The 24,757-nt window shown below is 37.3% G+C and overlaps 1 protein-coding gene, 2 long non-coding RNA genes and 1 pseudogene across 27 annotated transcripts; 3 read left to right on the top strand and 1 right to left on the bottom strand.

Moving 5' to 3' along the window:
* Positions 1–6,319: 6,319 nt before the first annotated feature.
* Positions 6,320–7,585, bottom strand: LOC147495588 (F-box/LRR-repeat protein At3g48880-like). The gene is made up of 2 exons (XM_086566858.1): positions 6,989–7,585; positions 6,320–6,897 (listed from the first exon to the last, which is right to left on the bottom strand). The coding sequence occupies exons 1-2, from the start codon at positions 7,378–7,380 to the stop codon at positions 6,423–6,425; spliced, it is 867 nt and encodes a 288-aa protein (XP_086422984.1). The 5' UTR covers positions 7,381–7,585; the 3' UTR covers positions 6,320–6,422.
* Positions 7,586–10,515: 2,930 nt separating this feature from the next.
* Positions 10,516–17,504, top strand: LOC147495587 (uncharacterized). 24 transcript variants are annotated; one of them, XR_015197583.1, is made up of 13 exons: positions 10,516–11,317; positions 11,507–11,935; positions 12,031–12,068; positions 12,125–12,602; positions 12,692–13,736; positions 14,444–14,526; positions 14,624–14,701; positions 14,807–14,866; positions 14,999–15,137; positions 15,396–15,774; positions 16,389–16,533; positions 16,620–16,793; positions 16,922–17,504. It is a non-coding gene; the product is annotated as an uncharacterized LOC147495587 (long non-coding RNA). The 24 variants fall into 24 exon arrangements; XR_015197607.1 differs by lacking the exons at positions 12,125–12,602; positions 12,692–13,736 and having other exon boundaries at positions 10,544–11,194; positions 11,507–11,579; positions 12,031–12,103; positions 15,376–15,774; XR_015197593.1 differs by lacking the exons at positions 12,125–12,602; positions 12,692–13,736 and having other exon boundaries at positions 10,545–11,194; positions 11,507–11,579; positions 12,031–12,103.
* A 3,026-nt stretch (positions 17,505–20,530) lies between these two features.
* On the top strand, positions 20,531–22,013 carry LOC147495586 (cationic amino acid transporter 5 pseudogene; annotated as a pseudogene). The gene is made up of 2 exons (XR_015199216.1): positions 20,531–21,893; positions 21,985–22,013. The product of XR_015199216.1 is annotated as a cationic amino acid transporter 5 pseudogene (transcript).
* A 6-nt stretch (positions 22,014–22,019) lies between these two features.
* On the top strand, positions 22,020–23,060 carry LOC147495585 (uncharacterized). Its single transcript, XR_015199215.1, has 4 exons — positions 22,020–22,064; positions 22,213–22,284; positions 22,424–22,559; positions 22,780–23,060. It is a non-coding gene; the product is annotated as an uncharacterized LOC147495585 (long non-coding RNA).
* Positions 23,061–24,757: the final 1,697 nt, after the last annotated feature.

The following is a 24,757-nucleotide window of genomic DNA, read 5'->3' as shown; positions in this document are numbered from 1 at the left end:
CCTTTACTACTGTGTTAAGTGAATGCTCTCAGAGTATTTGCACGAATACCCATAAGAACCGACCAGTTCTACATTCACGTAGGTGGATATCCATCAAGTGTACATAGCGGTTAAAATACACTATCTCATAAAAATAATGGACTATGGATTCCATTAAGAGTAAAATAACTCATCCTTTTTCTCATTGCTATTCAAGTTATACAAAGTATACAAAAATGCTATCTAGTCATAGGGTGGGGCGCCTCAAATAAAGACAATAGCATACCGTGAGCAACTAGGTGACTTGTTTTCCCTTTGAACCTACTTCATGGGATCTCCAATCACATAGGTGGGGTTCGCCGATGTAAGCCCTCTATCTAAGGCAAAAAAGTCCCATCCCCTCGACGTATCAACCACTTGTCTCTGTTAAGTGGCTTTTCGTCGGAGGATCGGCCAAATTTAACTCGACCTCACATAATCTAGAGCCACAACTCCGGATTCCCAAGAAATGCTTTATAGGCTGTAGTCTCGCACGAATATGCCCCTTTTCCCATTATACAATTTGCTCTTTGCCTTTGCTATTAGCGGCGACAAATACAATGCATAGGTGCAATTTGGAGGCGGTTTTGTACCAATAGGAAGATCTCGCCAAGAGGTTTCTAAGCCACTCGACCTCAAAGACTTGCTTTATCTAAAAGCAATAAGCTCGGACTCCATGGTTGACGAGAGCTATCAAGGTCTGCTTAGAAGATTTCCAAGCGACGCCTCCACCTAGGGTGAAAATATAACCACTAGTGGACTTGATATCATGAGAATCGGATATCCAGTTTGCATCACAATAACCCCTATCACAGTGGAGTTTGTCTAAACCTTATGCCGTAATTCATTGTTCCTCTCAAGTACTTGGCTAATCTCCCTAACGCACTCCAATGTTCCTCACTAGACAATGAGTGTATCCGCTTAGCCTTCGCTAACTGCATAAGCAATGTCGGTCTAGTGCAATTCATCAAGTACATGAGACTACCAATAATTTGGGCATATCTAGACTGAAGTACACCATGTTGAGCATTTTTCCTTCAAGTTCACTATTTGCCTCATAAGGTGTCGAAAACCGCGGGCTTACTATCATAAAAGTTAAACTTCTTCAAAAAACTTCTCAACATAATGCTCTCTTGGAAAGCGTATAGCCATCATCGTTTTCGATAATTTTGATTCCAAGAATCACATCTTCTTCTCCCAAATCCTTCATTTCAAATTGGGAGGATAAAACCATCTTGGTGTTTCTCACAACATCAAGGCTAGGACTCATGATTAACATGTCATCCACATATAGACAGATAATCACATATGTATTCACATCAAAAGATTTAAAGTAAATACATTTATCAGCATCATTTATGTGATATCCATTAGACATCATGACACTCATCAAACTTTTCATGCCATTGTTTTGGCTTTGTTTCAACCCATATAAAGACTTAACTAACTTGCATACTTTATGCTCATTCCCCAGACTATCGTACCCTCGGGTCAGCATCATATATATTTCTTCATCAAGATCACCATTCAAAAATGCAGTTTTTACATCCATTTGATGAATAAATAAATTATGAATAGCGGCTAGAGCCATTAGAACTCTTATAGAAGAAATCCTAGTTACGGGGGCATAAGTATCAAAATAGTCAATGCCTTTCTTAAGGGAGAACCCCCTACTACAAGTCTAGCCTTTTATTTCTCAATGGAACCATCTAGTTTCAATTTCTTTTTGAAGATCCACTTGTAACGATATAGGTTTCAGCCCGGAGGTAGATCAACTATCTCCCATGTGTGATTAGCTATAATCGAATCTAGCTCACGTGTGTATAGCATCCTTCCAAAAAGGTGCATCTCGAGAACCGATTGCCTCATTATATCGTCGGGGATCATCATCAAGAAGAAATGTGTAAAAGTCATCACCAAAATTGGTGGATTTTTGTCTCTTTTACTCTTCCGAATTTCTTGTTCAGAAAATTCAGATCTCATTGATTGTTGTTCACTAGAGCTACCAACCTCTCAATGCCAATTTTCAAAGGAAACAAATTCTCAAAGAAATCAGCATTTTTACTCTCTATAATAGTGTTAGCATCGACAAGGTTATTATCGATTTTACTACTAAAAATCTATATGCAGCGACTATTATGAGCATAACCAATGAACATACAATCAACAGTTCTAGGTCCCAATTTTCTCTTTTTAGGTTCGTTCACAAGAACCTTAGCAAGACACCCCACATTTTTAAGTATGTCAGGGTAGGTACATGACCTTTCCATAACTCATATGGTGTCTTATTCCCTGTTTTCTTGTTGGGTATCCTATTCTGTATATGGCAAGCAGATAGGATTGCTTCCCCCCACAAGTTCAGGGAAGCTCCAGAACTTACAAGCATAGCATTCATCATCTCTTTTTAGTGTTACGTTTTTCCGTTAAAAATACTCCATTAGACTCGTGAGAGTATGGTGGAGTAGTCTCATGAATAATGCCACTCTTGTCACAAAAGTCCCGGAAGGGGGTTAGACTCATATTCTCCACCCCTATCGGACAAAGTCTCTTAAACTTCAGCTTAAAATTTGGTTTTCAACTTCACTTTGTACTTGAGAAACATCTCACCTGCCTCATGCTTGTGTCTAAGTAAATATACCATGGTGTACCTAGAAAGTCATCTATGAATGTAATATAATAAAACTTCCCCCTCTAGACATGGTACTTCAATTCACCCAAACCAGGTATGAATAAAGAGTTAGTAATCCAGTTTATCTCTCTAGACACGCTTCTACGGGGTTTCTTCGTGGCTTTAGTCTCAAAGACATATCTCACATTTATCATTAGAAAAATCAGAAATATTAGCCAATAAACCACATGCTTTCATCCTTTTCATATAATTGAACATTCACATGTCCTAGTCTACCATGCCATATATTAAAAGAGTCAAGCAAATAAGCGTAAGCATTCATTCTTATTAATAATAATGTTGTCAAGTACATTCAACATGAAAAGACCAATCGTTATTACAATAACCTTTACCAACAAAACCCTCATTCTTTGTCGGAACAAACTTGTCACTCTCAAAAGTCACCTTGACGCCACTTTTTCCAAGAGGGGACATTAAATCAGATTCGGCCGAATCTCGGGAACATGAAGAACATTACTAAGTGAAAGGGTTTTCCCGAAGTTAACCGAAAGAACCTTGCTGTTCCCCTCAACAGAACAGACCTAGAGTCACCCATATAGACCTTTTCATCTTTCACTAGTATGTAATCTGAGAAGGCTTCAACATCACCACGACGCGTGGCGGGTGGCACCGCATCTAGTACCCAGGTTCCTCTTCCCGGTGGCTATGAACACTTGTGACCGCGGCAATGACAGCAATATCATCTCCCTCTACTAGATTAGCATTGGGAGGATCATCGTGTCTTTCTTGTGTGCAGACCGAAAAGCCCTATGTCGGGTTTACCACAAACAAACATAACAATTTCCATTGCGGTTACCACTCCTTTTAAAAAGAAGTGCCTTTGACCTTGAAATTCTTATTTTTTGTTGGACTTCGCTTCTTAGAGGTTTTGTTAGATTTGTTTGGGATTACCTTCAACGATATTGGCTTTAGAATGAAATTCCTTAGACAACACCTCATCCCGAAGTCTTGTTCTTTTCCTCTATGTGAATGTGAATGATCACATCCTCAAGAGTCATCTGCTTCACGCTTATGCTTCATACTATTTTTATAGTGTTTCCAAGACTTCGGGGAGTTTCTTAATCAAACATCCAAAGAACAAAGGATTCGGGTAAATTAATACCCTCCGGTTTTCAAATCATTAATCAAATTATGAAAATCATGGATTTGAGGCGTTACATCTCTATCCTCTCATATGGAACTTTAGAAAATTCCCAGCATATTTAAATTACCAAAGATCCTCTATTATGTATTTCTTGTTCAAACTCTCCCATATATCATGTGCATTCTTATTTGAACAATAAATATCAAAAATCTCATTGGACAAGGTACTCAAAATAGCATGACGACATACCTTATTCCCATTGAGCCAAAGCGACTTGATTTCTTTCGAAATCATTAGAACCCTCCATGGGTCTTTATCGAGATACTTTGCATAGTTGAGTACATCTAGGGGCTGTGAATACCCTTTCTCTCCATCTCTTGAAGTGTGAACCGTTGAAGGATTCAATCTTGGACACATTAGGTAAATTCGCGAGCATTCAGAATAGGTGCGATCTCTCATAGACGAAGTTACTTCCATGACTCGAATTAGTTTCTTTGATCGGTGGTGTCAACCGTGTAGACATCTTGATCTTTCCTTAAGAATGTTGTATGCGGATAAAAGAAAACAATAGAAGACAAGGACGTAATAACAGTAATAACCAAGGCGGATTAGGTCAGTCCTTAAGGAAAGATTTAAGCCCGCTTCCAATGGTGCGAAAAAGGCAAATGGCGTCTTCCTCACAGATTCAATGGTTAACAGCCAGCCTAACTTTGCACTAGAATAGACTACCCTCTAGAACGACAATATAACTCTCTCTGCGGCCGACGAAGAAGAAGAAGAAGAGAAGAAGATTGAAGCGATTAAAAGACTTATCCGCTTCAGGGTAAGAGAAGGGTGTAGGGCGACTTCAACTTCTCGTTTTATTGGTTCTATAGTGGCGGCGGAAGATATGCCGCGACGCCTCCTCGGTCGATGTAGAGGTAGTAGCAAAGACACCGAGTTCTATCTCTGCGTCCTCTCTCTCTACGTTACGTGATTAATGCCCTCTAATGAACATAGCTGTGTTTATATAGAGGCATGACTGAATCATAGATGGAGAAGGACACCTCTTTAATTCGGTTTCACAAAACCTAATCAAAGTAGAACTTTAGCTTAGCCGAAACTTGCTGCAAAAGCAAAAACAAGTTTAGGCAATTGATGATCCACTAAGGGCACGCCCTTATGTTAGAGGTTCACCTCAAATACCTCACTTGCTAGTGGTGGCTCATCAATGTGGGACTAAACAAAGTTAGACTGCTGTTAACCATTGAATCCTGTGAGGAAGACGCCACTGTTGCCTTTCTGCACCATTGGAAGGGGCGAAATCTTTCCTTAAGGACTGTTATTCTGTCCTTGTCTTCTATTGTTTTCTTTTATCTGCATACAACATTTGATGATCCACTACCCACTAGTCAAACAGCCCAAGCCCACGTCACGACACGGCTCGGTGCGGTGCGGGCGGGCGCGTGTGTGGCTTTGGGTGAGTCCTCCCTCCTAACACAAAAGCCTTTGTACCCTAAGGGCACGCCCTTATGTTAGAGGTTCACCTCAAATACCTCACTTGCTAGTGGTGGCTCATCAATGTGGGACTAAACAACACACAAGTATTTGAAATACACATGAAGATTCCAACAGAAATATCATACATGGTGTCAACTCTTGCCTGATATAAGCTCATTGGCTTAAAATGAAAATCCTTCCACCTTAGCAATCTGAGTATTTTGATCTCAGGTTAAGGTGTGGAAACAAGCATGGCAAGGGTACAATGATCCATTGGCAAATCTAATTAATACTCATGTTTGTATCAGTGATCGCCTATATACTGAATGTTTTCATCTTAAACATTGATAGAAAAAGAGAAACAGAGCAAGGGTGCAATGAGTAAAGTAGTAAACAACTACATTACGCACAGGCTATGTAGATGCCAATGGACAAAAACAGCAAAGCAGATTGTTAGAGCATCTCCAATGGAGTGTGTAGCTCCACATAGGTGCCATTAGGATTTTAAACCCTCCACTCCACACCACTAATCAAGATGTAAATTTAAGCAATAATTGAGAGTCACCCAATGGAAAACATTTAGGACCCAAAAATTTAAGCATTTCGCTTTTGACGTTGCTTCCCTTGATTCCGTCGTGTTGCGAAGTGGCAGTGAAGGAGAATGATTGATGGAGGAGGAGGAGGAGAGAGAATGAACAAACGCGAAATTAGATGGGGTATGTTTTGTTTTGTTTTGTTTCTCACACGTCGTTTTAACAATGGGTTTAACAATGTGGAAACGTGGAGGAAATTTCCCACTCCTTTTACAAGTTGTTAGTTATTATTGTATATGGTTTACACACTCCATTGGGAAGTGAGAGTTTTTTTAAGATAAGGGTGTAAAATTTTACCCTTTATACTGTTTACACTCTTTGGAGATGCCCTCACAAAAATATATAAATAACGCTAAAACTACAAAAGCTTCCGTGTAGTTGTCAATGCTATATTGTCCTTGAGATGCATCACCAGTAACTTTAACAATCTGAGAATGTAACAACTAGAAACATATATCTAAGAATCACTAATATAATAGTCTTCAGAGCTTGCGTAACCGCTAGAATAACATATGGCTGTCCGAAAGAACTGCTACATTTGTCTTCATCAACTGGGTAATCATAGAAATTTCATGACACACTGTAAAAAATTACCATCAACAACATGATCAAAATAGTTATCAGAAATATTCAACAGCGAAGACCCTTCTGATATAAAGTTCTTGATACGAGAAGCCAAATTCAATATAACTTCATCTCCAGCATCAAAACCGGTACAGTCACTAACGTCAAGTAATACAAGTTCTTTGCAACCATTCAATATCACCATGAGACTATTATGGGAAATACGACTACCTCTTAGTTTCAAATACTTGATTGATGGCAGGAATTTAACAATTGCGGATGCTTCTTCCTCGAATATCACACCATTGGTACTAAGTGCGAGAAAATTCTTGCAGTAACGACTGATCCCAGCTAAGATTTCCATAAAATAACAGCCAAAAGTTCCCAACACCAGAACCTCCAAACTTCTCAACGTAGTGAAAAGTTTCATGAAGGGTTTTTCATCTTCTGCCTTAAGATAGCGTCTACCCCTATCAATAACAATTCACGAGAATATGAAACATTTGATAACCCAACAAAAGATATACCAACAACACAAATTGAGATCTTAGAGTAACTTACATCAAGAAGTCTTTGACCCAATCCACCATAAAGCAATAAGGAACGACAAGCTTTGTTGCCAACCCACAGCTACGAGAAATAGCAACTTTTACCATAATATCTTTTGGAAATTGAAACAAGTCAAGATATTTTGTTTCAACCGAAAAGAGATTCAATATATCATCCGGAAGCAAAGCGTTTTCGTCTACAATGCACTTGGTGGATACAATATAATCAGGGTATAGAGGCACAAAATCAAGGTTTTTCCAGAACTGGGGGTGAAGAGAAACTTTGTACCATGACTTGCAGACAAGAGGCAAGTGGAATACCAGTGCTTCCCATCCCACTCTCTCAAACACATTAGTAAGACAATCTGTGTTCATATCTTCCCATTTCCTTACCTCCATACTCATTATCTCCCTAAGCTACTTACCGCTTCACTCTTTCAAAATGTGAGTAACGCATTAGTTTTGAATTGGTGTAGTAGTTATATATCAAGAACAAGATGACCTTGGGAATTTATAGGAAGCCAAGAAACTCTAGAAATAACTCTTGGAAAACAACTCATATAACCACGTTTATGTTGAAGAAACTCATGCATTCTTCTATGCATGTAATATGTAAACTGTAAAGTACACTAAAGTTTTACTCATTGGCTTGGCTAGGCGCGTGCGCAACTTTGCATTGATTACTATTGAAGTGACCAACTAATCCAACTATGGATTTGGGCCGAAGTATGAGCAGCAGTCCGTTCTTATTGTACCTCAACCTGACCCATCCCACTTGGCTAGATGTGTGGATTGATTCCTATATGACCATACGTCCAATACTCGATAGCTAGCTTTCCATTGAACAAGCAAGTGATAAAACACGTGGATAAGGATTTGAGCGTTGGACTGATATAGAATCAGCTACAGTCCGGTTTTATTGGGCTTCCTTCAGATGTTCGGTTACTTGGACTTCAACCCGACTCATTCAGTTCGAGTCATAACGCATAAAAATTTTCATTTTTCTTTAACCGACCCACAAGTAGATATTTGTATAAACAAACAAGTCCTCTTGATCAAGACATTTTTTTTTCCTGATAATTATTGATCAAGTCACGCGTTAAACTAATTTAACCATGTTTATGTTGAATATCTAAACTAAGAAACTCTTGCATTCTTATATGCAGAGAAAATACACTAAATTTTGACTCATTGGCTTGGCTCGGCGCGTATGCATTGTTTCCTATATAACCATACGTCCAATACTCGATAGCTAGCTTTCCATTGAACAAGCAAGCGATAAAACACGTGGATAAGGATTTGGGCATTGGACTGATATAGAATCATCAACAGTTCGTCTTATTGGGACTTCCTTCAGATGTTATATTACTTGGCCCTCAACGAGACCCATTTGATTCGAGTTTATAAATTTTTTCATTTTTTCTTCAAATGGGCCACAAGTACGTAGATATTTGCATAAACAAACAAGTCCTCTTGATCAAGACATGAGATAAACTCATGCGTTAAACTAATGTAACCACGTTTATGTTAAATATCTAAACTAAGAAACTTTTGCATTCTTCTATGCATGGGAAGTACGTACGTACAATAAATTTTAACTCATTGGTTTGACTTGGCTAGGCGTGTGTGCATTGATTACTACCAAAGTGACCAATGTTGGATTTAGGCTTTGGACTAATATTTGGGCGAACTATATGACCATACATCTAATACTCGATAGTTGATACTCGAACCAATACAAGCTACTAAACTAAAAAAAGGGGGGTGATACCCTTCCTGTGGTAATGGCGGACAGCTCTCCTGCGGCTTAAAGCAGCTACCCTGTTTTGTGTTTAGTGAAGAAACTCGATCTCCCTCAAGCTTGAGGGAGTAGAGATACCTTTCCTGCGAGGAACAGCAGACCTCTCCACTTCCCTTTTCCCCTTCTTCTCCTTTAAACTCTCTTCTCCACCTAGAGCTACCCAAATTAATTAGTTTACCACAATCTAAACCTTACCATTCACAGCCTCCACAACCCAAAACTCTTTGATTCCAGTAGATCTACTAATTGGAAGTGATGAAGAAGAAAAAAAAGAAAAAAAGCTTCCTCCTTTCTGTTGGTATGTAGGAGAGTTTATATCAACCAACATTGGTCTCTATCTTCGCTGGATCCGGAGGTGGGTTTTGTGGTCGCCTCCTCCTTTGGTGCGCCCACCTTCCCACATTTTGCGATCTTACACTATCTCAAGACCTTAAATAAGTTGGGTTTAGTTGGTTTTGGTATGCACCGGTTGTTGTAGTTTCATTTTGGATTTACTTGGTCCAACATCTCTATCGGCGCCAAGGCCATGGGTTCAGCCCTTTATGTCCGGATTTCTGGTTTGGCATTATGATTTGTTTGTTCAAAGCCATGGCTCTCTCCCATTTTCTACCCCCTCTCCGGATTGCTGGTTTGGGGTTCTTGGTCAGGCTGCCGCTCACTAGCTGGGCCTTTGGTGGGGCATTCCAGTTTGGAATTGCTAATCTGACTTTGTTGTTGTGGAGTATTATGCTGTACGATCTGATGACTCGTGAGTCGTCACCTTGGGAGATCCAACACGGTGGAAGAAGGAGCAACTATGAAGCTGACCAAGAGAAAAGGATGGGGTTTCCAATGTGGTCGAGGTGTCACCGGTGGTTGCTTGAGTCGGTGGAGTCTATGTCGAGACTACCATATATTTACATACTCTGTTGGTTTCAACCGTTTTAATTTCTTTTTCTTTTCTTGTTTTCAGGTTAATGTTAATTGTTTTGATTGTAAGAATTTATGTACAAATTAATACAATCAGGGCAGTTTATCAAAAAAAAAGATAGTCGATACTCGATAGCTAGCTTTCCATTGAACAAACAAGCGATAAAACACGTGGATAAGGATTTGGGCCTTGGACTGATATAGAATCAGCAACAGTCCGGTCTTATTGGGCTTCCTTTAGATGTTCGGTTACTTGGACCTCAACTTGATCCATTCGGTTCAAGTTGTAAGTATAAAAATTTTCATTTTTTCTTCAAACGGCCCACAAGTAGATATTTTCATAAACAAACAAGTCCTCTTGATCAAGACATGTGTTAAACTAATTTAACCACATTTATGTTGAATATCTAAACTAAGAAACTCTTGCATTTTTCTAATGCAGGGAAAGTACATACTAAATTTTAACTCATTGGCTTGGCTTGATTGGCTAGGTGTATGTGTGTGTGCATTGATTACTATTGAACTGACCAATGATGGATTTAGGCTTTGGACTAATATTTGGGCCGAAGTATGAGCAACAATTTGTTCTTATTGAACCTCAACTCGACCCATGCCGCTTTGCTAAACGTGTGCATTGGTTCCTATATGACCATACATCTAATCAAAGACCATTAATATTGAGTAGTGGAAAATGCTCCCAGTGACCCACGTCAGTCCCTTTTTTCTCTGAGACTGACACATCAGATTTTTTATAAAAAAAGGAATTCTACGCTCTTTTTTGTCGATTTCAATGGTTCGTAACCCAAAATACATAAAAACCTGTTTCCATACTATCTTTTCAATTCTACAAAACACTTTCGACTCTGCAAAAAAAAAAAAAAATCATCTCTTCAAACCCTTTCTCTTATTCTTTTCTTTTTCCAAACCAAATATCCAAACAAATCACAATCTCAAGATCATTAGAAGCCTCTCGAAACTTAGAAACCCACCCAATACCATTCATGAATAATACACCTGATTCTGATTCTGAGCCTTATTATTCTTATTTTGTTTACACCCCGTGTCAAATACTTCAACTTTCTAACCCATCTCAACAATGGGGCTATTTCAATTCTTGAAGATGCTGCATTTGTTCATGGGGAACCATCTCAAGATGATAATAAAGGTCCTCCACGGGTTGATTCCGAAGCTATAATCCTTCATGAGAAAGTGACTAAGACAATTATCAAGGAACAGAGACCAATAGAGATGGTTCTTGGAAAAGGTAATTGTGGTTAAAGTAAGACCACTATCCCAGGACATTATGTCATCTACTGGGAGTTGATGATTAAGGATCCAGATAGTCCACCCACTGATGAAGTGCTCAATCAGTGTTGCCTCGCCATAGAAGAATCACTCAATTCTGTGTACAGGCAAGGCCGAGTTGCCGACAACTCAATGGACCCTTAGAGATTAGGATAGTAAAATGCGGCACATTTGAGGAGCTAATGGACTACGCAATCTCCAGAGGTGCGTCAATTAACCAATACAAGGTGCCAAGATGTGTTAACTTCACACCCATCATGGAGTTGCTCGACTCCATAGTCATATCCACACATTTTAGTCCAGTTTGTCCCCGCTGGACTCCGAATCGTAAGCAGTAAAAACAATATTGTGATTAGTACAAGTCAACAACAACTTGGTTTCGTTTGTTGGTGACTTAGTTGTTTGATTTTGTTGTTATTCGTTTCTCTATCCGTATGTGGTTCATTTAGAATAATTGTATGCATGTTGGATATCAATGGACGTTTTTCTGATTGACTTTCCCTCTGATATATACAGACTACTTATCCCATGAATGTGAAGCAACTTCTTCAACTCTAGCTGCAGCTTGATAAATTCTTTGGCGCTAAATGTGAGTATGTGACACAACCACTTCTGAGTCCTGACTCCTGACGTACTGCTCATTGGTCATTTTGTGGTTATTGTGTATACAGCTAACTATGTACACAAAGTCTTGGTCCTTACAGAGTTTTCTTGAAAATTTCTTTTAACATTTAGACAAGCACGCACCCAGTTAAAGCATCCAACCCCGCAATATTATAGTTTGCAGCTTAAAATGTTTAACAGGATAGCTACTGTGAAAAATGATGGAACCATAGAATTTGAAGTTCCTCCAATTCCTGCCCATATATTTGTCATCATGTATATAATTATCCCGTCGACTTTTCCCTAACTATCCAAGTTTGAGTGTAATCTGTCTTCACAATTGTATTCTCCTGAACTTTATTTCTTGCTATAGGTTGCCATTATCTGCATTGGAGGCTGATTTTAGTATTGATTATGTGTTTGTTCTGTTTTTTCAGGGTGGGCTACAACAAATTTCTTGGTTTCAGTTTCTTCCGTTTCAATCTGAATTAAACACTTTTATGAAAAGGGGTAATAACGGAATCTTCATAGACTAATAACTGATTTGTTGTAGATAATGGTAAATGAGATTAGATTCTAGGGCGTTTAGTTATTGTTACCCGAATGGGTATATGCATGGTACTGATTGAAAAATGTTTACCCTTTATGATTCTTTATATATATTAAAGCTGTTATTATAGGAAGTTAGAACTTCAAAAACAAATATGCTCTTATGGGGATGATACATAGCGAGGCTTAAATTGTTTTTTTTTTAAAGAGTTACATTAGAATACCAAATCTGTTTCATAGAAGATATGCAATAGAATTCGCTCACTAGATACGGAGCTTTCTCATGTGTTAATTACAGGGAAACACTCAATGCCCATGTAGGATTACAACCTCAATTAGCTCAACACAAAAAGACATGTAGCACCTATATAAGTCGTATGAGGTACAAGAGTGATAGATGATTCATCTTAGGCTGAAACAACTACTCTCGGGGAAGCATAAATATGACGGAAACTACCAGGTACGATGCTACTTACAGTATTAATTCAATCCTTTGGGTTTTCCAATCTTATGGTCAATTGGTGAGAATTATTCCTCCTCTCCATGCAGAATCAAACCGTAGTACCTACCTTTATCAGACAGCTTTAGGTAGTTTATCAAACCAATTTGGTTTTTTTAATGATAAGCTTATCAAACCTAAATCATTTTCTTTAGCGGCAACAACTTTTTTAATGATAAGCTAGGGTTGAGCATCTTCTTTAACAGGTATGATAAGATAATTGCGCTTATCTTCTATCCTCTTTTCATTTTTGTTACATATGAATTGAATTGAATATTATAATATATGAATTTAATCAAGTTTGTGTTGATTGGTTTGGACACTTTTGTGCCATCACTCCTTCAAACCCTCCCCGAGCTAGAACGCCTTTTGGCAACAATGATGGCATGATCAAAGACTTGACACATAGAGGCGGACATAATACCGAATTAGTTTTCGCACCAAGTCTTGAATCTATTGGTATTGATTATATTGATGAGAGTGAGGTTCTTACTCTTTCTCGATGAGGATAATCATATTAATAAACATAATTTTAGGGTCCCATTTGTTTGTGGGTGTCGTAATCTTAGCGAAGCTTTAGGAGGATTCGAAGAAGGGCATTATAATTAAATTACAAAGGGTGAAGCGGACCGGGAATATTGTTGAGGCTGTTAGGCATGTGAGGTCTGTTATGGGTGTTATTAGTGTTCTTGAACATGGATGATGATGAAGTGTTTTACTTTTGCTAAGAAAAATTGCAGCACCTTATGATTTGGTTATGCAGACTAAGCAACTTGGTAGGCTTCCCGTTGTTCGGTTTGTCTGGTGGTGGTGTTGCTACACCTTACGATCTTTGCTTTGATGATGCAATTGGGTTGTGATGGGGTTATAAAGAGCAGATTGGACAACACTCTATTTGTAGGTTTCCAAGGATTAATTCAACTTTGAATTTTCTGTAAACATGGAAATTTATAACTTTCTTAAGAGTTCTATTAGATTGGTTCTATTTGATCAACCCAAACAGGATGAAGTGCGGATGGGACAATTGCTTTTGGACTTGGCTTCCACAAATGAAGATGTTAAGTGCTTTGTGGAAAATAGTGGTATATCTTATATGTACGTAGTGATTCCTTCCCATTTTCTATGAATTTTTTATGCTATTCAAAATATTGCTTATGCTTCAAGTTTGGGTAGAGAAACCTAAATGTTTACTTGGTCATAATTGCGCAGCATGGTCTTTGTCGAACCATAAGGTTACAAGTTAAACCTCAGACAAACTTTAGATTTTATAGCAAGAACAAAAAGGAAAATAAATGGCCCATAAATAAAAGTAACTTATAGTAGTTGTATGATCATCATCCGTTGATCTTATTTTGAAAGCCTTTTTCTTGATGTCGCTCTTGCAAAGAGCAAAACTTAGATTTTAATTCAAATGTTCAACTGAGTTGTGATTTCTATTTAGGCTCATCATAAACTTGGATGATAGTGTTCGCTCACAAAATGTTAACTTAAATTAGTAGCAAATGTGTCCCCGCAAGTTCTTATTCATCTTAGAATCTGTTGTTTTAGTTGTATATTTTTTGTTTATATATACTGATATAAAATTTTGACACTTCTTCATTTTTTTTTACTATTATAATTATAGGTATCACTATGTTACCACATATGAGTATAAATGACCATTTTCAGTTATCGAGTGATCGAGGGATCGGTTTCCTTAGATTATGTTTGCTCTACGAGTTTTGTATCCAGATTTGATAGACATATTGACATCTAAACTTATTTGCCCAGTTTATATATCTTCATCAGTTTTGTCTCAACAGTCCAAAACGGCATCCATATTGGCATCCATAACCATGCACAAGTCTCGACAAAAGTTACCCTTACTAAATATGCCTTCAGTCGGGTAAGTACACTATATTTCTATTTCTATTTAATTGAATTGGATTGATTTATTTGTTGCTCATATCTCAAATTTTTATTATATATTGGTAACTTCAAAGCATTGAAGCTTTGGAACTATTCATTATTAAGCATCGGAAGGATTATGTGCATTTCCATCGCACAACTGAGCAATAAAGGTACATTATTGCACATTCTTAATTCTATATCTACATCCCGTCTACTACTACACAAGCTGTCTCTAAAATTATAAGGATAATTTTTAAATTTTGAGTCAGTTGCAGATTGTAGACTGGAGGGAACAACTTGCTATGCAGCACTTAAAATCCCTTTTTTCAAAGGAGGCAAGTTGATTTGATGAAATATGAAGCTGAACCTGGTCCAGTGATGAATATTTTCAGAAATATTAGCATGCATTTTGTAGTTGGCGAATTTCAACTTGCACGGCCATCTAACACTTACAATATGTGTGATAGGCCATTGATACCATCACTGCAAACGCTGGGGACTTGGGGCCCTGGAGCCTTGATTTGATCAGGAAAAAACCCGTTATCATTTTCTTGGAAAGTTTGTGGCATGGAGAATTCTAACCAGCACAATACCACTTTAGATGAGGTAAATATGACATCATGTGCATGCTTTTCTTAACTGTTGTGCTGATTACTATTTTTCTTTTTTGCATTTACATTTGAATATAAGTCCTACTTGCACCAGTGATCCTTATATGCTTTATCTTTGTCTATTAAGCCACTCATAGAACTAGACTACTCTGTCGTGTTATTTCCCAACCAAATGTCATGTATGCTGATATTCTAACTAAAAGTTATGCTGATAAACCGACCTTCTTACATAGCATTCCTGTTAAATCATCAGACGATCTCAAGCTAGCGTGCAATTTCATTCGGAAACAGTTCCCAAATCTTCTAGACGTTGGTTTACAAATACACAAATCACAGAGACAGACCATTCCTCATCTAAGAACTTCTTTACCAAACCATATTTTGGATACTTCACAAGACCACAATGTTGTTCTATGTTGTTCTCTCCCGAGGTGTACCTAAGACCACAATGAAAAAAATTGTTAAAAAACGAAGAATAAGAGGCCACTCGGGAACCTTCACAAGGAATGTTGTCTACAAAGAATCTACTCTAGAACCTTCACAAGGAATGTCGTCTACAAAGACGTCCTCGGATTGTGTAACATACTAACAAAGTCCAGCTCATGATCTTCTATCACATTGCTCTCTTGCTGGTAAGTCCTTCGTATACACATTTAAAATTATCCATTTAACAGTCACATACTTTCATCCAACTAAACTTATCTGTACATAGTGTTCTTGCTACAGTAACCCACTATAAATTGCCGTGACTGAACTCTATACCGACTGAACTTTTTTCTTGTGGTTCTGTTGTTCTGTTCTGTATATAGTGTTATTATTATTATTATTTTTTTGTTTATACAGAGACAACTGATAGAACTTATATATATATATATAAAATCCAAAGAGATTTCATTGGTCTGCCGGTATCAGTATGTACTAAAGGAGTTTGGCTCCTATCAGTCCGTGAAACTATTAGATCATTTGCCAAATTGCAAATGAACCTATTGTTGTCAAGAAGGGGGAGCATATTGACAAAGTTAATCCACAGGAGTAATAGGTCTTTGAGGGTTTAATTATTTGTGTATTAAAGTGTTGTCCATTTTACATGACATTCAATACTAATGAACATGTTATATTATCTGTCCCAATATAATTAAAAAAAAAACAAATATATACTAATATTGATTTACATTGATGCTTTCAAGTCTATTATGATTACAAATAAAGTTAATCCATATCATATATCATACTAACCCTGTTACAGATTTATGATCGCAACTATAAGAAACCAAATGTAGCTCAAAATAACAGTTGCTCTGAGGGATTTATTTGCCGCTACAAATTGAAATGCCATGTCCAATGAAAACTACTGGTAGCGTTAAGAACAATGACGACTGCTATTACTACTGGTATATTACCATTTTTCTCCATCGTTGCTTTCGGTTGATTTGCCCAGTAAATTGTGCATGCTAACCTCATATTACTCATACTGTAGATACCAAATAAGGGAACCATCAGATTGTTTGTCTCAGCTCGACAACTATACATGTAGATACATATTCATCTTTAAAACAAAGCCTTGACGTTCTTATCATAACACAACTGAGCAAGAAAGGGACAATATTGCGTCCGAAGTCACTTCTTATATTGCTCCATTAATTAAGAGAAGGTATTTGTTCTTTATAATCTTCAAATTATTAATAAACGAACAATATAGTACGATACCCAATGGATATTTTTGTTTCAAATTTATTCGTTAATTGTATCCCACTTTAAAGACTTGGCTATATTTTGCAGCATGTAAAGGATCAACATTGACTGATGCTGGGGATGTGCTCTCTGCTATGTACATTCCATGTAATGAATATGGCTCTAAGTTTCTTAATCCCCTCCAAGTTGTATGTGGAGCTGCCCATACTATAATTGTTGCTCACAGTGGGTATGGGCTTTGGGCATCGGGAACAGGAAGGAGTGGTGGTCTTGGAAGTGATAATCCAGCTAACAGTTATGCTCCCTACACTGTGCTGTGGCTAACAGTGGATGAGGATTTCCAAGATGCTTTAGAGTTTGCTGGTCAAGAGACAAGAATACAAGATGAAGAACCACGACGGTTGGCAGAGATAGATAAAAAATTATCTTTGCCCATGGAAGAGATTTAGCATCTTCGATCCAATTTCACTCTAACTGAGAGCTATGCTAGCATACTACATGACTCTATAAAGTTTCTTTGTGACTCATACAAATTTTTATACTACAACAGGAAGTGTGTTCGTTGTGTGTTTTTTTCCGCGTGATACTTAAGAAATTTGTCAAGATATTATTTTCTTTGGCTGTGTTGTGTTTGTTTTTTTTTTAAATCTTATTCAAACTGTTTTTTATATGGACTGCTTCTGGTTAATTTATTTGGTTAACAGTTGTGTCAGTTCGACTTATAGAGAATTTTGAAGGAAAAGACTTCCTTATGTTCTCAAACCCATAGCATCAGCGCTATCTCCACATTTAGCATACCTGTAAATAATCGAACCCATAGCATCAGCGCTATATCCACATTTAGCATACCTGTAAATAATCGAAATGACGTTTTTGAGGGTCTGCTAGCTCTATTACTGGATTCCCTCTCTGAAATGGTACTAAACTTTGTTAATAGTTATGCTTAATTCCAAAACTAAAATGATATGTTGACGTCTGAAGTCTAGATAATGATAGGCTGCTTCATCTCATTTTGATTATTACCAGGGGAGGAGATTTTTGTCATGCTTTTTAACAATGAGCTCCTTTTATTTTGCAGTGTCCTTTGTGAAGATGAAAAACAAGCGGTTGCTGTGAAGAGTCAATTGCAACAGCTTGCCCGGACCTATGTACGACAACCCGCCATGTCCATGGTGCTCTTATTGTGTCAACCATCCTTAGTAGTCCGGACTTAAAGAGCACATTAGCTGAAGGAAGTCAAGGTAACCCCTAAGTTCTAAGCGGTTCACAATATTATCTTAAATTCTTAATTGTTAACTATGATATTTTTTCTCAAGTGCAGTGAACATAAGCTGTTCTATTCACCTTTTAATGATTTAATTTGGAATTTGGTCTAACGTGTCCCTTGACAATGAGCTCATAGATGTTTTGATATTTGGAAATATAAATTGCTTTTGTCATGTTACTACCTACTTGATATCAAATATAGCAATAGCAAGAGAGTCAAGAACGAATGATCCTCCAACCAAAAAGAGTGATTGAGTCCGCCTAAAGCAAGTGAGTTTATACGAAAGAAAGAATCTAAGGTCCCCTAGGAGCTTCTGATTTTAGAGTCACTAACCAACTCTTATTGAAATTAAAGAAGAATAGTTAGAATCAGTTTATTATTGCATATCTCCGGTTACTATCAATTTGGTTCTTATATCATTATGGTCTTTTATTCTTTTTAAAGTTTTTCAGCTTCTCTATCCATTTTTCGTTATTATTAAGGTCTTGAGCTAAGGACAAAAATTAAGACACCAATTTTTGGAATAGCACTGTTAAATCTTGCAGAATATTCATCAAAAGCAGGGAAAGATGAATTTGAAGTTAGCGTTCCTCTAACTTGCGAGTGGTGACACTGGACCTCATCCTTCTATATGCGTATGTGGTAGATTCCTCTATTAGGCAGGCTCTTGATATGCCAACTTCAAAAATATGTCCATACTCTTATGCAAAACTTAGATTTTAATTCAAATGTTCAACTGAGTTGTGATTTCTATTTAGGCTCATCAAACATAAACTTGGATGATAGTGTTCGTTCACAAAATGTTAACTTAAATTAGTAGCAGTGTATCCCCGCAAGTTCTTAGAATCTTAGAATATGTTGTTTTAGTTGCCTAATAATGACATTAATAATGATCTAATAATGTCAGAAAGTTGCCTAATAATGATGTTTCACAAGGATCTGATTGTATTATGGCCTAAATGTCTGCAACAAGTTACGTCTGGTATAAGTGCCTCAAAATTCAAAGCAACATGATTTAGTACATGAAGTGTGAAAAAAGACTGAATAAAGAGACAAAGGTGTCATGTCGGCTGCTCAAAACCCAAGCCAAAAAAAATGGAATCTGCATTTAATTCTGGGAATTAAGCTAGACTCTCAAGTCTCAACCAATATCACATAACTATTACATTAATGGACATATGCCACAAGCCATCGCCCAGTCACGTTACCGCTTACTTACAAAACACTTCTAAATCAAGTAATGGCTCAAACTTCTACAATACACATATGAAGTTGCGCAAAGATGGTCTTTGTCGAACCATAAGGTTACAAGTTAAACCCCGCACAAACTTTAGATTTTATAATGTCCGGTACAAGCTAGAAATTCTTCAATTATCTTTAATGTAATCATTCATACAAATCTCTTCTTGCTCTTGCTCGACAACCGTGGACATTTTGTCACTATCTACAACAAAGAACTTGCCGCATTTAAAAAACTTCAAGTGGCTCTAACTTTACTTACTCAGATATGTAAATGATATTAGTCTTTTCTTAGGCGTTCTTTTGTGCCTTCTGTCTTTGCACTCTGTCTCAATAGCTTTGTACACGAATTTTTTTTTAGCTTTACTGTTTAATCTATAATGAACACAGACGAACCTGTAATATACATCAACTATTGTACAGCTATACATCAACTATTCACTAAGATTTCCACATGCTTTCACGTGCAAAGGAGTGAATAGCACTCACCCCACTCTATATTTGACTCTCATGGTTTATATATCTGTATTTCGTTGCATTGAATTAAAATCTTAAAATGCATTTATCTATGACCCGAATGATTTCAAATGCTATTTTTCATTACTTGAAACTAATTATACACACTGATGTCGAAAATCATGTGAAATGATCGTTTTTGATCATTAGTCGCTGGTCATGGTTTATACTAGCATTTGTAAACCCTTTGTTGTCTCCATTAAAACCTTAATCGCTCTTACTCTCCGATATTCAATTTATCAGCTAATCTATTGAAAAGCTAAGGATTCATTTACATTGGCTTACGAGGAGGAAGGTCAGTCAATACTCTGTCAATGGTAGGTAATGCAACTAATGGCAGATAACGGTAGGTAATGTTGTATTGTAGTTGTTAATAGTTTGATAAAAGTAAAAATAGTTAATCGTGAACTATCAATGTAGTAGGTCCGGCCGCAGGCGGACTATTGGCTAGTTAATGCTCAATAGCTAGCTTTCCATCAAAGACCATTAATACTGAGTAGTTGAGAATGCTCCCAGTGACCCACGTCAACCCCCTTTTTTTCTCTCAGACTGACACATCATATTTTAACTAAAAAAAATGAATTCTACGCATTTTTTTGGCGATTTCAATTGTTCGTAGCCCAAAATACATAAAAACCCAAAATAGATAAAAAGATAAAAATCTCTTTCTTAAATCTTATCTCATCTCCATTCTTAAATCTTATCTCCATTCTTAAACAAAACGAAACCTCTCTTCTTCCAATTCTTCCAAAATTAAACTACTTCCATAATTGTTCAGGATGATAGACTCTATACACAATTCTCTCTCGCCCGAAACCCCTTACCATACAAGGACTCTACTTCCATCCAAACAGAATTTCACTACATATATCATCATATGACTTCATCTCATAATCTCACAACTCCGTTGCTTGAAAACAAAACAACCTCCATGGAAGAAAATGAAGCAAAAAGTTACTGGACCTGGAGCAAACACGATTTTTACCCAGAACCATCATTCCAAAGTTGGCAAACTTACAAAAAATAAAGACTATCCCAAACCGGTCATCGTTTAAAAGATCGGTTTCTAGACCGCTCAAGTAACACCCAAGAGTTAAAGTCGAAAAGAAAGTGTTAATGAGATGAAAAGATGTTTGTCTTGGTGGGATTTAATATGGTTAAGTTTTGGTTCAGTTGTTGGTATGCGGGTATATTTGTTTTGACAGTCAAGAAGCTCATAATCATGTTTGCTATTGTTTTGTCGTATGCAATATCGGGTTTATCCGCATTGCTTTCTTTTTGTTATAATCGAATTATTTGTTGAAATTCCCTCTTTGGTGGTTCGCTTTTCGCTTCTTAGAATTGAGTTAGGTGATTTTGTTGCTTTTATTGTTCTTTGGAATTATTATGTTAGAGGCGAGTTGGTGCCGCGGGTTTAGCAAGATCATGGACTTCTTATTTTGTAACATTTATTAATCGTTAGCCTGATTCATTGCGCTTTCATGTTAGCGCATTTGCGGATGGATTTAATTTATTAGACCCACTTGCTGTTGCTATTTTATGCACTTTATCGGCAATTCCAATGTTTGGTTCGCGTAAGACATCGCTTCTTAATTGGATTGCTGCTATGCTTAGTGTTGGAATTATTGTGTTTGTGATAATAACTGGTTTTGTTAAGGGTGATGCCTCAAATTTATCTCCTTTTGTTCCGTATGGAGCTGGAGGTGTGTTTAAAGCTTCAAATTTGTTTTGTTTTGGGCGCATTAATCGGTTTCGACATGGTTGCTACAATGGCTGAAGAGACTAAGAAACCTTCGAGGGGTATACCCATTGGATTGATTGGATCAATGTCGATGATTACACTGGTTTATTGCTTAATGGCGTTGTCACTTAGTATGTTGGTGAAGTATAGTAATATGGATGTCAATGCTGCCTTTTCGGTTGCCTTTAAGAGTGTGGGCATGAATTGGGCGAATTACATAGTGTCTTTTGGTGCACTGAAGGGAATGACTACAAGATTACTACGGGATTAATGGTGGGAGCACTTGGTCAGGGAAGGTATACTACTCAAATTGCTCGATCACATATGATTCATTACATGAGTTCTCCATTAATGAAAATGGATTTTATTTGTTTTAATTTTTTGCAGCTAAACAGAGTCTTGCTATTACACGCTCGACTCTAGGCTCTCCCAGATCTCCTTCGGACCTTCAAAAACTTCGATGCAAGGTAAGTTCCAGTCTTATATATTCACTTCTATAAGTATATATAACCATCAATTTTTTTATTTAGTACTAATTAAGAGCCTCTGCATAACATCTCTATAAACTCTGTTGCATATTCTTGCAATTTTAATTATTGCTTTTGAGTGTTTCAGGAAGAAATTTTCGCTTCATCTTTCGCAGCTACTGCTTATCTCCAGTCCATTAATTACCCCAAGGATAAAAAGGTATGCTTCTGTAACCAAGAACCTAAGACCTTGAACATATCAGATCCTTGAAACCTATAAATCAAAGCCACGCCTAGCCACTGTCGCTGAATTTGTTCTATAATATATATTTTTTTCCTTTTCTTTGGCGGACATATAGGTCTATGTAATTGGTGAGGATGGCATACGACATCTCCCCAATGTTCAAGGATGAGTAGCCTTTTCCTAGGAATCTGATGATATACAAAGATGACATAGGCTTACAACCGGAATAAATTATACAAATAATGGTACAGGTAACTGATGATGCTCTCAGATGCAACTTCTTTTTGCCCCCTTTAAATGTAAATGCAAAAACTGCTTCTAGAATAATCATATTCATATTTGATGTAAAATGAATATGAACCAAAAGCCACAATTGTAATCTTTTCTTTTCAAAAATGCAATTTTGTTTTATTGTCCCATTGGTTGGGAAACAGATAACTTCTTGAACTTATTTTAGTCGTCACGATACAGTAGGATATCGCACAAAAGCAACTGGACAAAGAGGATAATAAAAATCCAGAAGAAAAACGGTTTGCATGCCACACTGACGAGTTCTTGCTCACTGTATTTACACCGCCTAGAAATGGTGCCGAAGTCTACGGGATCAACTCCGCTTTTGATTGGAAGACGAGCTAGGTTTTGTCGTTGAAGATGTTGTTAATGGTTTTCTGCTCGGGCACAAACCCATTCTTTCTCTATTTATATGGATTTCTTGATAATCTCCGCGGAGGATTTGTTGATAGTTGATCCAAGATCACGCTTAACCGAGGTCGTCTTTGTTGAAGTTTTGTGAAATGCCACCGGGCCGACGGAGACATCAATGGTGTGAAAGGATTAGGTGACATGACGTAAGTTTGAGGGCGGGAAGCCGGGCAATAGACTCAAGGCAAAGAACCATTTCCATAGCAGCAGATGCAAAATGAATGGGGAGAAGGAACAAATGGAGCCCGTGGACACATAGAGAGGACGAATCTCTTCGGTTGTGTCGCAAAGCAACACACTCGTTGTCTCCCCTTAGAGCACTAATCATTTACCCTTCAATGCCGCATGTCATAAACCATTGTATCTTTTGGGTTTTTTTTTCACATTGCATCTTCTCAAAAACAATTTTATGACAGGCTATTGATTCTTTAAACTATGACGACCTCCATCAATTATACTATTATAAGAGCTCAATATGCTAGCAAAAGGATTCATGTAAAACTATAACTGTAGTCTGTAGGCAATCGATGTCTCAAGTAGCAAAATATTTAAAGGTTTTGATTTTCTAACTATGAAATTCTGATCTTATAAAGTGAGCTTCTCTATGGAAATTCTTTTGACTAATTGTTTCTTCCGAAAATAGGAGATCGGAAAGGGTGAGAAAATAGGCGGTAGATGAGCAACAACTGAGAATTGAAGGACAGGATATTAGCAATTGAAATTATACTATTATAGGGATCTGTTAGAAAGAACGGAAAGAAACCATGATGGAATATGTTTCTGCTGATACATATGTAGACTAAGTTTACGATATATAACATTATATGATTTACACGAGCTCTTCTGTGAGGATTAAAGAAAATTGCAGTGTAGTGTGTTTCAAATGATAATAGCTTTTCATGCAGAAGCAACGCTATAATCGTGCCGATGATATATCTCCTAAATCACAAAATGAACGACAAATACGTAAGGCATTATGTAACCGCAAAAAGAAGTCTTACATTGTAACCGGAAACGCTTAACTTTGATTTCACCGGATGAGTTGCCATGCGAATCCCATTGCTCCAAGACCAATGAAACCAAGACCATAAGGGATTTCAGTGCTACTTGGCCAATGTTCAATATAAACTAAAGGATAGTGGAAAAATTATTCGAGAAGGATTTGTAAAAATTGGCGGAATTGGTAAGCCAAATATGTTCCTTCCAATTCTTAAAAAAGTATGACTTGAAGAGAAATGTCATAAATTACCAAATACATGTGGTCAAGACGATGGGATTTGGTCTCTAGGAGCCAAAATGCTAAAATGTCTCTACCTAGAACCAGATCAATTTGTTGATTGGTAATAATAGATAAGTAATAATCAACAAAAGGGTTTTAAGGAATCTATATTGATAACTAAGACATCCCAGCTAGGCTTATACCTCTTAGCCCACTATGTGTTATGTTCCTTAGCAAGGCAGTAAGGTAAATAATAAAGTCCCGGTTATAATTGTTTCAACATATTGGAGCTCCACGCACTTAAAGACACTGCCTTAGGATTTCAATCCTCCTCGAAGCACTTGCGCAAGCCCAATCAAGGAGAAAATGTCTTGACATCTTGGCTGCTATTTCGAGCATGCAATCGTTTCTTTGAACTTTCTTTTCTTTCGAGTTTATTTTATATTTTTGTCTTTTGTCTCATGATAAATGTGTAAGTAGACCTTCATATATTGGGCGCGCAGAGAACAAAAAAGAGTTCATTGCAAA

This window comes from Coptis chinensis, chromosome 6 (assembly GCF_015680905.1).
Source record: "Coptis chinensis isolate HL-2020 chromosome 6, ASM1568090v1, whole genome shotgun sequence".
NCBI lineage: Eukaryota > Viridiplantae > Streptophyta > Magnoliopsida > Ranunculales > Ranunculaceae > Coptis > Coptis chinensis.
This window is presented reverse-complemented; position numbering and strand designations above follow the sequence as displayed.